A 12843-nucleotide genomic window follows, 5' to 3' on the forward strand; every position below is an offset into this window, starting at 1 on the left:
TTGTCACACGAAGGCCGTGACGCGTACACTGCTGTAGGTTACGGTAGTATATCACGTAACGCTTCTTATCGTATAACGTTGCGAGCAGTTTGAATTCCCGCTTACCGGGCGGCTTGTCGCGCGTCGGGCAAAACGGTAGGTCGGTGTGCGTATCGTGAAGATGTTGCGGGTTCTCGAGATCGACTTCGAGGATATACTCCGTGGGCGAATCTAACGCTATAGATGATACGTCAAAATTCGACACGTCGTCGACCCATCGAAAATCGGCGTAAGGCAACGGTTGACACATTGCCCATCCGTATAAATTATTAACGTCAAAATACATCAAGTACGACGATGGTTTCGATGGATCGTACGATTGTCGCATGTACTTGTTATTAGCGCGCGCGTATCTGTTGGAACATTGGCTCAGACCACCGCGTATACCGCGTTCTATAAACATGATCATGTCGATATCTGTAAGCAACTCGAACGTGATCTTTATATGCTTTAACATGGCATCCCACGTGTATCCGGGGAGAGTATAATAATACGCGGGATCGAGTCCGTAACTTTTGATGCAGCTATCGCGAAAATTTTCGAAAATATCTGCTAATAACAATACGTCGATTTTGAGATACATGTCGCTATATTCGCCCAGCGTTCGAATGAGAATCGCGTCCAGATGTTCTCAGCGTGCGCGTAATCGCTCTCGGATATAGTTTCACCGGTCAAGGAACTGTAAAACGATTCGCGCGGTGGTAAACGCGTATCTCGCAACCTATCTACCGAGTCGACGTATTCGTATGGAAAGACGCCTTTCCGTGTTAATAAACTGAAATTTTCCGCGGATAAATTTTCAAATTTCGATTTTAAAATTTTGAGCTTATCTCTGTCTAGATAAGATGCTAATTTGTCGAGACTCGATGTAAGAAATTTGTACGAATCGATGAAGCGTAATTTTACATTATTTTTCCAATCGCCTTCCTTAAGGTCGACATTTTTTGTAAAAGAAATATATTTCTCTTTCGTTATCGGAAGTAACTCGACGCTCCCTTCGAATGCTGTGGCTATTTCCTCGATAATAAAGTATGAATCATAACCGGATAAATTGTGGAAAACTATCGGAATACAAAAAGATTCTTTGTAATTTAAATTGCAATTTGAATGCGCGAGACCTCTGTACCGCCCGGTCAGATGACAATGATCGCGAACGCGTGTATCGTCTTGCGCGAACGGCTTTTCGCATATATGGCATTGAGTGGCGTTGTGAAATTTTTCACACTCTTCGGACGTTAAATTAACCATGGGGACATTGGTCGTTAAAATATTCTTAACGCGAATCGCTAAATTTTTAAGATCTTCGACGAACCACGCTATACAATCGACGCTACGACGCGAATGATACGCCGATAAAGATTCATCGTACGAACAATGCATATAATACGCTATACTAAATACCCGATGATGCTGGTACAATTTTTGTTGTTGTTGTTCTTCCTCCGTTTTGATCAGAACGCATTCCAGATCGGCGTACACGACGAATGGAAGCCGCTCTTTCCTGTTGTAATTGTTGAACTCGAGCCACTTGTCCTTGTCGCTCGGCAACCGGATAGCGCAGTCATTCATCTCCCCGCAGTCGACCGTATGCGACTGCAACTTGTCATCTGAACTAAAATAATGCAGGCATCTATAAAAGAAAAATTTTTTAATTAAAATTAGAACAATTTGTTATATAAATTATAATTATTTTATATTAATATATACATACCGATCGCAGATATATCTTTGACCGTTGTGTTTGCTCAGTTGCGAGCTCACGAGCCTGGATAAATTTTTTATCCACGCGAAATGTCCGACACTGTTACCGTCTTCCACGTATAGCAGATTCACGTGCTTATCTCGCTTCTGCTCCGAAAGACGTATCGGGACGATACTGTTCTTGTCTTCGATGCCGTACACGTTGATCGAGATATTGTTCGCGAGTTCAAATTTTTTAATTTGATTTAAAGTTACTGGAAACTCAATGTCCCGGAGATTCAGCACTGTCGCGTAAGGTGGATACGATGATTCTCCTTCCGCGTTTCTTTCTGCGGGATATAGAGCGGCGACCACTGCCCACGCGAAACACGCATTGTCTTTAGACTGTACGTTAACCACCGCTCTTTTCATCATAATCTCCCGCGACAATTTAATGTGGCATCCCGCGCGCATTGGATTATATTTATTTACATTAACAGTCAAATTCTGTATTCGCGACAATGCCCAGCCGCTATCGCGTTCCTGAAACTCTTCCAGAGACGCTAAAGTGGGCTCGATAACGCGGCGCTCGAACCACTCGCGTAAATCCGATGTGCGAAAGAGTTCACAGTTTCTCGTATTTATACTTTTATTCGCGCGCTTATCACCCGACACAAATTCACCGTTGAATATAGTATTTACTTTTACACTGTTGTGTCTTTTTAGAACGTTTTGCACTTGCTCGAGCACGATGTCTTCAGCATCCTCGAGAAATTGACGAAGTTCGATATAGTTTGCGTTAATCACGGCACCGGTCAGAATACGGCTGTCGAACGCCGTATCGATCTCTCGCCAAACGAGTCTTTCCGCGTTATTGTCACCGCTATAATCACCACCACTGGGAATAAACCGTCTTTGCAATCGAGTCTTCGCACTTTCTAGTCGCGCGATTTTAGTCACCAGAGATTGTCTATTTCCGATCGAGAGCCGCGGACGCTTGACACGACTGCGTTCTTCGAGCTCTTGGATCAATTCCTCACAACGCTGCAGCCACGCGAAATACTCGCCCAAGGTGGCAATTTGGCGAGATCCTTCCATCAGATCGCGTTCGGTCTGCTCGATGTTTTCCATTTTCCTATCTTTTTCACACTCACACTTTTAAAACACTATGTCACAGTTTTCTACGGATGACTTTTGCACGCGATAAACAATACCGTTCGTTATCTTGAACGTGAAATAGGCGCAAAAATCTTTCTAACGGAACACCGCTATACTTTTTTTTTTTTTTTTTACTGCCGACGCGTCGATGGGTGTTCAAATCACATACTATGATGATTTGATGCGCTTCAATCCTTCTTATATGAAGGAGAAAACAAAGCAGCCAAACATCGGCGCTGATACGTTAAAAATTCGTCCGATAAAAAAAATCGTAAAAGACGATTCTAGGAGGTGCCGTTTGTTTATATTGTTTATAAATTTACATGCTGTGTAATTCAATGAGAGAGATAAGGATATGTCGAACGAAAAAATCTAGAATTACTTATATCGAGGGTGAGGGATGTACCGCGAAAGCGCTGATATACGAGCGGTGGAAGCAAGGGTACAAAGCAGCCAAACATCGGCGCTGATACGTTAAAAATTCTTCCGAGAAAAAATCGTGAAAGACGATTCTAGGAAGTGCCGTTTGTTTATATTGTTTATAAATTTATGTGCTGTGTAATTCAATGAGAGAGATAAGGATACGTCGAACGAAAAAAATCTAAAATTACTTATATCGGGGGTGAGGGGTGTACCGCGAAAGCGCTGATATACGAGCGGTGGAAGCAAGGGTACAAAGCAGCCAAACATCGGCGTTGATACGTTAAAAATTCTTCCGAGAAAAAATCGTGAAAGACGATTCTGAGGTACTATTTGTTTATATTATTTATCAACCGGGCATGCGACACAATATTTCATATACTTTCGATAAATATATGGGACCGCGCGTACTTTTTACGAGGCGTTTACGACGATATGGCGATAATGTCACATCTCTATTATACGATCATAATCTCAATTCAAAAAATGCTGATGTTTATATTATTTATAAACCGAACATGTCCGTACGCAATATTGTTTATCAGCTGGGCATGTAATATAATATTACCATAAAACATCTAACACACGCCGCCGCCGAAATCCCTCCGTCCCGCGTGACGTCATTCCCCCGCGCCTCCGTAATCCCCCGCGCGCCTCACCCCCCCTGAGAGGACCTAAGTTAGAACTCTCCCTATACTCCTACTATCACCTTACTCTTTACAGTTTATTTATTCTCATCATTATTACATTTCTCTCATTATTACATTTCTCTTCTTGTTTTACTCCTATTATTTATTTGTACACATTCCTCACTTCTTTACTCGCTGTGGATTTCAGAATTGGAATTCGCAAATACTCCTCCTTATTCGCTCCAAATTACAGAATTAGAATTCGCGAATACTCCTCCTTATTTGCTCTGGATTTCAGAATTAGAATTCGCGAATACTTCTCTTTATTCGCTCTGGATTTTTGAATTGAAAACCGCGAATACTCCTTATTCGCTCTGGATTTCAGAATTGGAATCCGCAAATATTCTTTAACTCTTATTTCTCTTTAGTAGCTCTTTCTGATTTATTCAACGAGAATTGATATTGTTTTCTATCTTTATATCTCGTTTCAGCCTTTATTCTCGTTTCTTTATATATATTTAACTCTCCATTTCTATTTTTTTAAATTCCCTTTCATTTTCTTTTAATTTCCCATCTTCCTTATATTAATATTTGTTTTCTCTTTATATTTGTTTTCTTTGTATTTCTTTGTATTTCACATTTTCATGATCGAAAATCGGCTATTGATAATAAATGGTTAAAAATAAATAGATGAAATAGATAAATAAATAAATAGATAAAATGATTAAATAAATATTTAATATTAATATTTAATATGATAATAGTAAAAGTAATAAATATTTTAAAAACACTTATTTAATCTAATTAATTTTTAAATACATATCATACGATGTATGGATATCATACACCTTCATGATAATAATAATATTAATATGTTAAATGTTTATTATGTTTACCGCATTCTTCAATCGAACACATGATTGCGTTCGATAGCGCTAGTAGTACCTTAACCTATCGCAACCTACCATGACAAAAAGCTGCTTGCAGTCGCCGAGTAATTATCGTCGCATTGTTGCATCCCACAGTGGGTCTAGAAGCTCCTTTTGTGATTAAAAGGAGCCGTGCGCCAATTCTTAACGGACTTTCATTATTTTTTTTTAATTTTTCAGAAATTGAATAAGCTATACAAATATTCTGCGCCAATTTTGATTTCGTTCTAAATTGAAAATGGCGGATCCCATAAAGTGGGCATAAAATGCCAAAACTGTACGAATGCGAATAAATTTGTAACAAACCGTGCATATGTTTACGAAAAAATATTATTATGTGTTGTATAATCGATAATGACGAATCTGCAGTTTAAGTAAAAGAAAATGGCGGATCTAAGATGGGGAAAAATTTACTAAATATACTTTGTAATATGAATACTAATAAGTTCATTATATCTTGAAACATTACGTAAAACTCTTTACTAATATCAAGATATTTATTATAAAAAAGGGAGATTCTTTCAGACTGTACGTACATATATATATTTTATATTTTATAAAATTGTCTTTTTTGTTTTTAATATGTTTTATATTTTTTCCGATTTTTTATTTTTTTCGATTTTTTAAAATTTATTTTAAAGGATCAACAAATTAATTTACATTCAGTTTAAAGCAACTGTAATACATTTTCGTCTAATTCTACGGTAGTTTTTCGAGAATTACTTCTAAGACTAGTTATATATGGATCTGATGTGTAAAGTAATGTATGTGAAAGACATCTTCATTTGCGGCAAACCTGGAACATTTCCTAGCATGATGTAATCTCAACTTCTTGTAGTCTTTATTTCTTGATTCCTGTGCGTCTTCGGATAACTGTCCAAGTGATAAAATGGCATTATAATGAATTATATCCTCTCCATAAATTAATTTTTTATGTACGGATGATGGCGTATGATACCATTCATATTTAGTTATGTACACTCTTTAGTCGAAGCAAGTTGAAGCAGACGGTGTATTTGTTAATACTTGTACCGCCTTTCCATCTACCATTGCTACTTTAAAGAACCAACATGTGTAATATGTACGCATTTGTTTGTATACGCTTGTATGCACACAATAACTTCGACAACTGACTGCTATTGTGTTGTATACCGAAAAGCTGCGACTGAAGTTGATTCATAGTTAGACTGACTTCTAGTGTGTTGTATGTATGCATTTGTTTGGGAGCGTCCCGTTTGGCCACCACGTCCACGTTAATATTGACCATCGTCCCGATTGACCACGTTGAAATTGACCATGTTGCGATTGACCACGTTGCTATTGACCACGTCCCGATTGATCACCGTCCCGATTGACCACCGTCCCGATTGACCACGGTCCCGATTGACCACGGTCCCGATTGACCATGGTCCCGATTGATCACGGTCCCGATTGACCACGGTCCCGATTGACCACCGTCCCGATTGATCACGGTCCCGATTGACCACCATTCTGAATTTCACATGGGTTTGCAACAGTGTTGGGGTGGGGGCGGGGGGTGGGGGATGTGCAGCTGTGCGTGTACTTTGCAACGCAAACTGGAACTTTTCTTGGTTTATAAAACTGTGAGCAACTCAATCATACCTTATGTGAATATTTAAATTATTTTTTTAATTATTTTTTTATTATTATATTTATAACTAGTTATATGAATTTAATTTTTTAATTTTTTTTTGTGGTCAATCGGGACCGTGGTCAATCGGGACCGTGGTCAATCGGGACTATGGTCAATCGGGACGGTGGTCAATCGGGACGGTGGTCAATCGGGACGGTGGTCAATCGGGACGTGGTCAATCGCAACGTGATCAATTTCAACGTGGTCAATCGGGACGGTGGTCAATATTAACGTGGTCAAACGGGTGCACTCATTTGTTTGTATACGCTTGTATACACGCAATAACTTCGACTATTGACTGCTAGTGTGTTGTATACTCTTTCAAATCATTTTATCGACGCACAAATAACACTATCTTTCAAAATCATTAAACGTAATATCTGTTTTGCCTTAATAGAACACGGCAAACATTTTTTCTACAGCCGAAAAATATATCAAGGAAAATTTCGATCTCTCTGAAAACGAGCTGGTGTGTGTGCTTAATATGGTACGGAAGAATTTGCTTTCCGAATTTCAAAAATGTTGGAATTAGGCTTATAGGAAAAAGGAACGATTCCTGCAAAAGAATGCCAGCTGGTTGAATATTCCGTGAATTTGTATACATCCGATGAACCTTCTACATCTGGAAGAAAGTAAGGAGACCATGCAAGACTTTCAAAGAATCGACCGAAGTAACACAAAAACAAAAAGCTATAAAATTATTCCGTGATTCAGGACTTGATCATATCTATCACTCATATATTCGAGGACTGCGTTCAATTGATGAGGAAAAAGAATCAGAAATTATTCAAGAGTTACGATCTGCATCACCAGAGGTAAAAGAAATGATGCACCAACAGCTAACTAAAGATCATATTCCTATAGTTTCGTTTACTAATGAGGAAGCTTTGCCTATGTTTGTTGATTTAGATTTAACAAAAAAATCAATATATGCACCTCAGAAAATGCTTAATAAAAAAGGGATGTAGATTATTGCCATTTTACAAACAAATAGGTCAAGCGAAAGAGGAATGCTACCCGGATAAATCAAATATTAAAATAATTAATACTAGCGCGAAGGTAAATCTGCAGTCCCTTCTAAATCATACTACCAATCGATTGTTGATGATAAATTCGCTTCAAACGATGAATCCACGAAACTTAGTTTTATACAGTAAGTGGGGTTGTGATGGTTCATTCGGATCAATCTGAATATAAACAAATACTTTCCGGAGAGAGTGAGTTAATTTCTGATGCCAATTTGTTAATATCATCTTTGGTTCTCATAAGACTAATTAATGAGGACACAAATGATGTTATTTGGCAAAATCCGACGCCTTCTTCCACTCCGATTTTGTCGACCTATTTCAATAGAATTTTCGAAAGAAACACCAGAAAAAACAAACAATCTTGTCAATGATATTGAAGCACAGATACGTGTACTTGCACCCACTCAGCTATAATTGGAGAGAAAACAGTGTCGATAAAACATGAATTGTGTTCTTAATAATAGTAGATGGAAAGGTGGTACAAGTATTAACAAATACACCGTCTGCCTCAACTTGCAATGTATATCGCGCCAAACCATCAGAAATGAACGATTTAAATCGCATAACGCAAAAGGTTGCAAATGAAGAAACCTACAGATTTGGACTTTCCATGTCATATGCGTGGATTCGATTTATGGAGTTGATTTTATATATATCGTATAACTTGTCCTTCAAAAAATGGTATGCAACTACTGATGTACACAAAAAGGAGAAAGAAACTAAAAAAACGATATATACAAAAACGTTTTCGAAATGAACTAGGTTTAATTGATAAACCATGCCAAGTTAGTGGAAATAGCAATGACGGCAATACTGCACGTTTTTTGACAATGAAGCTTGCACTACTGACATTACAGGAATTGATGAAGAACTAATAAGACGATTCCATGTTATATTGCAAGCTGTGTCTGGAATACAAATAAATCCTCAAAAGTTAGGAGAATATGATTATAGAATAGCAGAGTTGTACGTAACTAAATATGAATGATATCATATGCTATCATCCGTACATAAAGTATTAATTCATGAAGAGGATATAATTCGTTACAATGCCATTTTACCATTTGGACAGTTATCCGAAGATGCACAGGAATCAAGAAAAGACTACAAGAAGTTCAGATTACATCATGCTAGGAAATGTTCCAGGTTTGCCGCAAATGAAGTCTTTCACATACATTACTTTACACATCAGATCCATATATAACTAGTCTTAGAAGTAATTCTCGAAAAACTACCGTAGAATTAGACGAAGATGTATTACAGTTGCTATTAAACTAAATGTAAATTAATTTGTTGATCCTTTAAAATAAATTTTAAAAAATCGAAAAAAATAAAAAATCGAAAAAAATATAAAACATATTAAAAACAAAAAAGACAATTTTAAAATATATATACATATGTACGTACAGTCTAAAAAAATCTCCCTCTTTATGATGAATATCTTGATATTAGTAAAGAGTTTTACGTAATGTTTCAAGATATAATGAACTTATTAGTATTCATATTACAAAGTATTGTTACGTCCGGTGGACTTCACGATTCTTTTCTTTTATCGAAACGCTATCTTAGAAGTAATTAAAGATAGGCTCGAATTTGAAATAAGGAAACGGAACCTAACTCGCGTAACTAAATAGTTAGCCTAAACACTGAGAGTGGCCAGTCGAGATAGCGCTAAGGAAAATCTAAAGAAACTTTTGAGTTATAAGACTCGGAAGTATAAGAAATTCGAACCACCCGTATCTATGGTTATAACTTGGTTCCTCTTAGAGATTTTAAACAAAGAGCCTGTGGTTCTCAAGAAATTGACCAAAGGTAAACTTAAAACAAACCTCGGAAATTAATATTGCACGTGTGCTCGTTCGACAAGCCATTCTCAATCGTCAAATCGTTAAGCGATAAGATAATCAGCTCCTCGCTCCCACTCTTTACTGGATGGAGCTAAATCTCGCGCAAAAGGGCTTAACCAATTAAAACTTTAAGATACTCCTCTTTTACTAAAAATCTAACTCCTTGGTCCCAAGAAGGGAGTAATAGAAATCATTTGATTCGATTTTCAAAGATTCCCACCATCTAGAAGGGAGAAGGAGCAAAAACTTTAAAATTCACGAGCCGAAAGCCCGGACACACAATTAGTCTCAAGATTTTTCTGGTTGCTCTTCTCCGCGCACAGTTAGTTCTCAAGACTTTTCCGCCTGCTAATCCTTTGCTTTCCGAATTTCTTTTACGCAATATTAAAAAAAAAAGAAAGGGAAATCAAAATAGTGAATTTGAAGTGAATTTGAAGTGAGTGTGATCCCTGGGGTGCCCCAGACATTGCAGTTCACGGGAAACTAGTTATTGGCCTGCAAATTCACGCTCCGGCCTGAACCAGAAATTTTCTTTTGTCGACGCACTCAATAATTAGTAAGTCTCATCTGATTATACTTCCTTTAACCTTCTACGATTAAGTTATCATTGGGAAAGATATCTTTGTTTTTATTTTTACCTAAATCAACAAATAAAATAATTATAATAAAATAATCTTCATTTCATCTTCATTTCATCAAATCAACTATTTAAACTTTCTTCTCTGGCTCATTCCTTTTCCTTAATCCATCTTTACACAATTCCCTGTTCGTCGAGAATCTCCGCAAGGCGGTTCACGAACAATTCCCTCTTCGTCGAGAATCTCCGCAAGGCGGTTCACGAACAATTCCCTGTTCGTCGAGAATCTCCGTAAGGCGGTTCACGAACAATTTCCTGTTCGTCGAGAATCTCCACAAGGCGGTTCACGAACAACTCCTCGTTCACCTAGAATCTCTATAACACAGTTCACAAGTAATTCCTAATCTTAATTAAATCTTCGAGAGCCGATTCCTCTTTCGACTCCTTCAAAATTCCAACTATTTTTGAACCCATTTTCGAACTATGTTATTTCTTTTATTTTCTATATATTAATACTCTCTTAACTATACAATTTAATTAAAGGTAAAAGTAAATTTTTTTTGAGACTAATTATTATTTGTTTAACCTTGAATAATCTTCTCCCAATGACAACAGGGATAGAATTAGGAAGGGTGATATTTGCGAATTCATAAATTACTTGACCGTGAAATTATCATTAGTGTCTCACGGTAAACGCCGGGCTGCATTGCGGTGACGGAATCGTTGGAACAAACGTTCTAAGGAGGAACAGCCTCAACCCACGCCGGTATTCCCCCATCACGATAGATCGAATAGTATTAGTAACCTCTCGCCCATTGACAACTCACACAGTGACACTAATACTCATTCACTCAGCAAAACCCTCTCAATCCCTTTACCTAGTTACTCCCCTATCTCCTCCTCAACGCCTTCCCCCTCCTTCCCCGGCACACCTGTCCCGAGCCCACCACCATTCTCTGCGTCACCTCAGCAATTTCCTATCCGGATTTTACGCGAATCTTCTCCCTCTCCTTCTCCTTCACTTTTATTCGAATCGCGATCTCCGTCTCCCATACCTGTAATTACCCTCGACTCCGATCCTCCATCCCCTTCCACCCCTTCAGAGTCCTCAGAGTTGCTCGAGGATCCGGAGGATTTCGCAAGATATCCTCCCGACCTTGACGAGAGCTCCCATCCCTTTGACTTTCCCCCAGAGTCTCCGTCGGAACATTCTCTCCTTAACATCCTACACCTGAACCTTCCCATTGTGACAGATTAAACTATTTTATATTCCAGTTCCCAGTTATATTCCCCTCCTCGATTTTCCCATTCCAGAAGGATCATTCTGCGTGGGCCCCGGTGATGTGGACCATGAAGAATTCCTTCATTATTTAACCACTGCCCCTCCTGACTCGATAATTCCTTGGTATCTCCCTGGATTACATTTACCGCTCACCGTTCCCATCCAAGCCCTGTTAAGGAAATTCCCTCCATCCACCATCCAGTTTGATGACCCTTGACCTTTATTCCCTCCTTAATCTATTTTCTCAGATCCTTTCCTTACCTAGATTAAATATTAAAAATCTAGAATTTTAGCAAAAATTGTAAAATCCAGCCAGGATTTAGCTACCTTAAAACTCCTTTTTATTATTCCTGGCTGATGTTTTCCGTACTATTGTAACACCCGCGAAATTACACATTCACAACACACAATAACAACATTCTTTTGTAAACTCGTTCATGATCTGAATAAATTTTGATTGATGGTAAAGGGTAAATTTATTTACATTTTCCCGCTCACTTCCATTCATTTCCGAAATCGCAAAAGATCCCGTCCCGTGTAAAAGAGATTCGATTCTCTTATCAAAAAGGGACCAACGAGCGTAACGGCCTAAGACACTCACGGAGTTAAAGGGACCATTCTGGTCACTGACCTGTGTCAGGTCCCAGGACAGTGCGCTCGACCCGATCCATACACACGCCCGAAAAGTATGTCACCGGGTAAGTAAGTTACGTTCTTCCAGATGGCTCGACCTCTCAGGAGTCTGGACGTAACAGTAAATTTATTAAGTTTTCCGCCATCTTAGATCTGCCATTTTCTTTTACTTAAACTGCAGATTCGTCATTATCGATTATACAACACATAATAATATTTTTTCGTAAATACATGCACGATTTGTTACAAATTTATTCGCATTCGTACAGTTATGGCATTTTATGCCCACTTTATGGGATCCGCCATTTTGAATTTAGAACGAAATCAAAATTGGCGCAGAATATTTGTATAGCTTATTCAATTTCTGAAAAATTAAAAAAAAAATAATGAAAATCCGTTAAGAATTGGCGCACGGCTCGAATTTTAATCACAAAAGGAGCTTCTAGACCCACTGTGGGATGCGACAATGCGACGATAATTACTCGGCGACTGCAAGCAGTTTTTTGTCATGGTAGGTTGCGATAGGTTAAGGTACTACTAGCGCTATCGAACGCGATCATGTGTTCGATTGAAGAATGCGGTAAACATAATAAACATTTAACATATTAATATTATTATTATCATGAAGGTGTATGATATCCATACATCGTATGATATGTATTTAAAAATTAATTAGATTAAATAAGTGTTTTTAAAATATTTATTACTTTTACTATTATTATATTAAATATTAATATTAAATATTTATTTAATCATTTTATCTATTTATTTATTTATCTATTTCATCTATTTATTTTTAACTCTTTATTATCAAATAACATGATAAGAAAACTAGCGTCTACGAGCCACAGCGGATGGTAAATGCCTGAAAAATTCTTTTTAATTGTACGCGAAATTTTAAACGAAAAACACGGCATATGCATATATTTTACTTGGTGCATTTAACCAAGATATAGATTCTCATTTT

At 37.7% G+C, this 12843-nt stretch overlaps 1 protein-coding gene across 1 annotated transcript; it reads right to left on the minus strand.

Moving 5' to 3' along the window:
* Window positions 1-1473: 1473 nt before the first annotated feature.
* On the minus strand, window positions 1474-2193 carry LOC112638569 (the record flags this gene model as incomplete). The annotated part of the gene is made up of 2 exons (XM_025410560.1): window positions 1751-2193; window positions 1474-1669 (listed from the first exon to the last, which is right to left on the minus strand). Coding segments are annotated over exons 1-2 (639 nt in total), but the record flags the coding sequence as incomplete, so codon positions are not given.
* Between the last annotated feature and the right edge of the window lie 10650 nt (window positions 2194-12843).

The sequence above is a fragment of the Camponotus floridanus genome, unplaced genomic scaffold (assembly GCF_003227725.1).
Source record: "Camponotus floridanus strain SB8 unplaced genomic scaffold, Cflo_v7.5 scaffold322, whole genome shotgun sequence".
Lineage (NCBI taxonomy): Eukaryota > Metazoa > Arthropoda > Insecta > Hymenoptera > Formicidae > Camponotus > Camponotus floridanus.